This window comes from Cyprinodon variegatus, unplaced genomic scaffold (assembly GCF_000732505.1).
Source record: "Cyprinodon variegatus isolate N-32 unplaced genomic scaffold, C_variegatus-1.0 Scaffold1029, whole genome shotgun sequence".
Classification (NCBI taxonomy): domain Eukaryota; kingdom Metazoa; phylum Chordata; class Actinopteri; order Cyprinodontiformes; family Cyprinodontidae; genus Cyprinodon; species Cyprinodon variegatus.
This window is the reverse complement of record NW_015151482.1, coordinates 188996-189740: the sequence shown is the minus strand read 5'-3', so window position 1 is coordinate 189740 and position 745 is coordinate 188996. Positions and strand designations below refer to the sequence as shown.

At 48.7% G+C, this 745-nt stretch overlaps 1 protein-coding gene across 1 annotated transcript in view; it reads left to right on the top strand.

Moving 5' to 3' along the window:
- Positions 1-745, top strand: part of LOC107100927 (rho GTPase-activating protein 28-like) — a 15288-nt gene that overhangs the window by 6968 nt on the left and 7575 nt on the right. The window contains exon 5 of the mRNA XM_015399609.1: positions 4-54. Coding sequence (XP_015255095.1) covers positions 4-54 — 51 coding nt within the window. The remainder of the gene's footprint in view (positions 1-3; positions 55-745) is intronic.

Sequence of the window (745 nt, the reverse complement as noted above, 5' to 3'; positions counted from 1 at the left end):
CGGCTATGGGAGTCCAAATAAAGCGCACCCGGCCACCACACAGAAGAACCCGGGGTGCGCTTCATTTTTACGTCACGGTTTAAACACACAGAGCCCAGTCTAGCCCTCAGCAGGCTGACATGGTTCAGATCCCAGAAATCCTCAGGTCTGCCATCTTAGATCAGGAAAATCAAAAGCTGTTTTTCAATCTGTGCGTCTTTGTGAAACGTCATCCTCCTCAGCCCTAGCACTGTTCCAGTTCACTAGAACAGCAGACCGAAAACAAAGTCCCCAGATGTTGTTCTGGCCCCTCCCTCTTTACCCAGCATGCATCAGAGCAGACTTGTCCGTTCTCCAGACTGACAGCTGTCCCAGCATGCACTGCAGCAGCAGCAGCTTCCAGGTTAGCGCTCACAGAGCTCAGAGGATTAAGTTCAAAGTTCTATTTTCTGTTGCTGTTGTTCAATAAAAGTACGTTTTAAGATTATTTTAGGCGAGAATATTATACTTTAAGATTCACTATATGGAACATTTACTGATTTAATGCATAATTAAAAAAACAATTTCCGAAGTTGAGAGGACAGCGGAAACCAGCGGACTCCGAGGGTAAAGGCAGCCAGCTATGCAGAGAGGGCCAGGGCTAACATTAGCCCGTCTGTAGCAGCCAGGGCTAACGTTAGCCCGTCTGCATTAGCCAGGGCTAACGTTAGCCCGTCTGTAGCAGCCAGGGCTAACGTTAGCCCGTCTGCATTAGCCAGGGCTAACG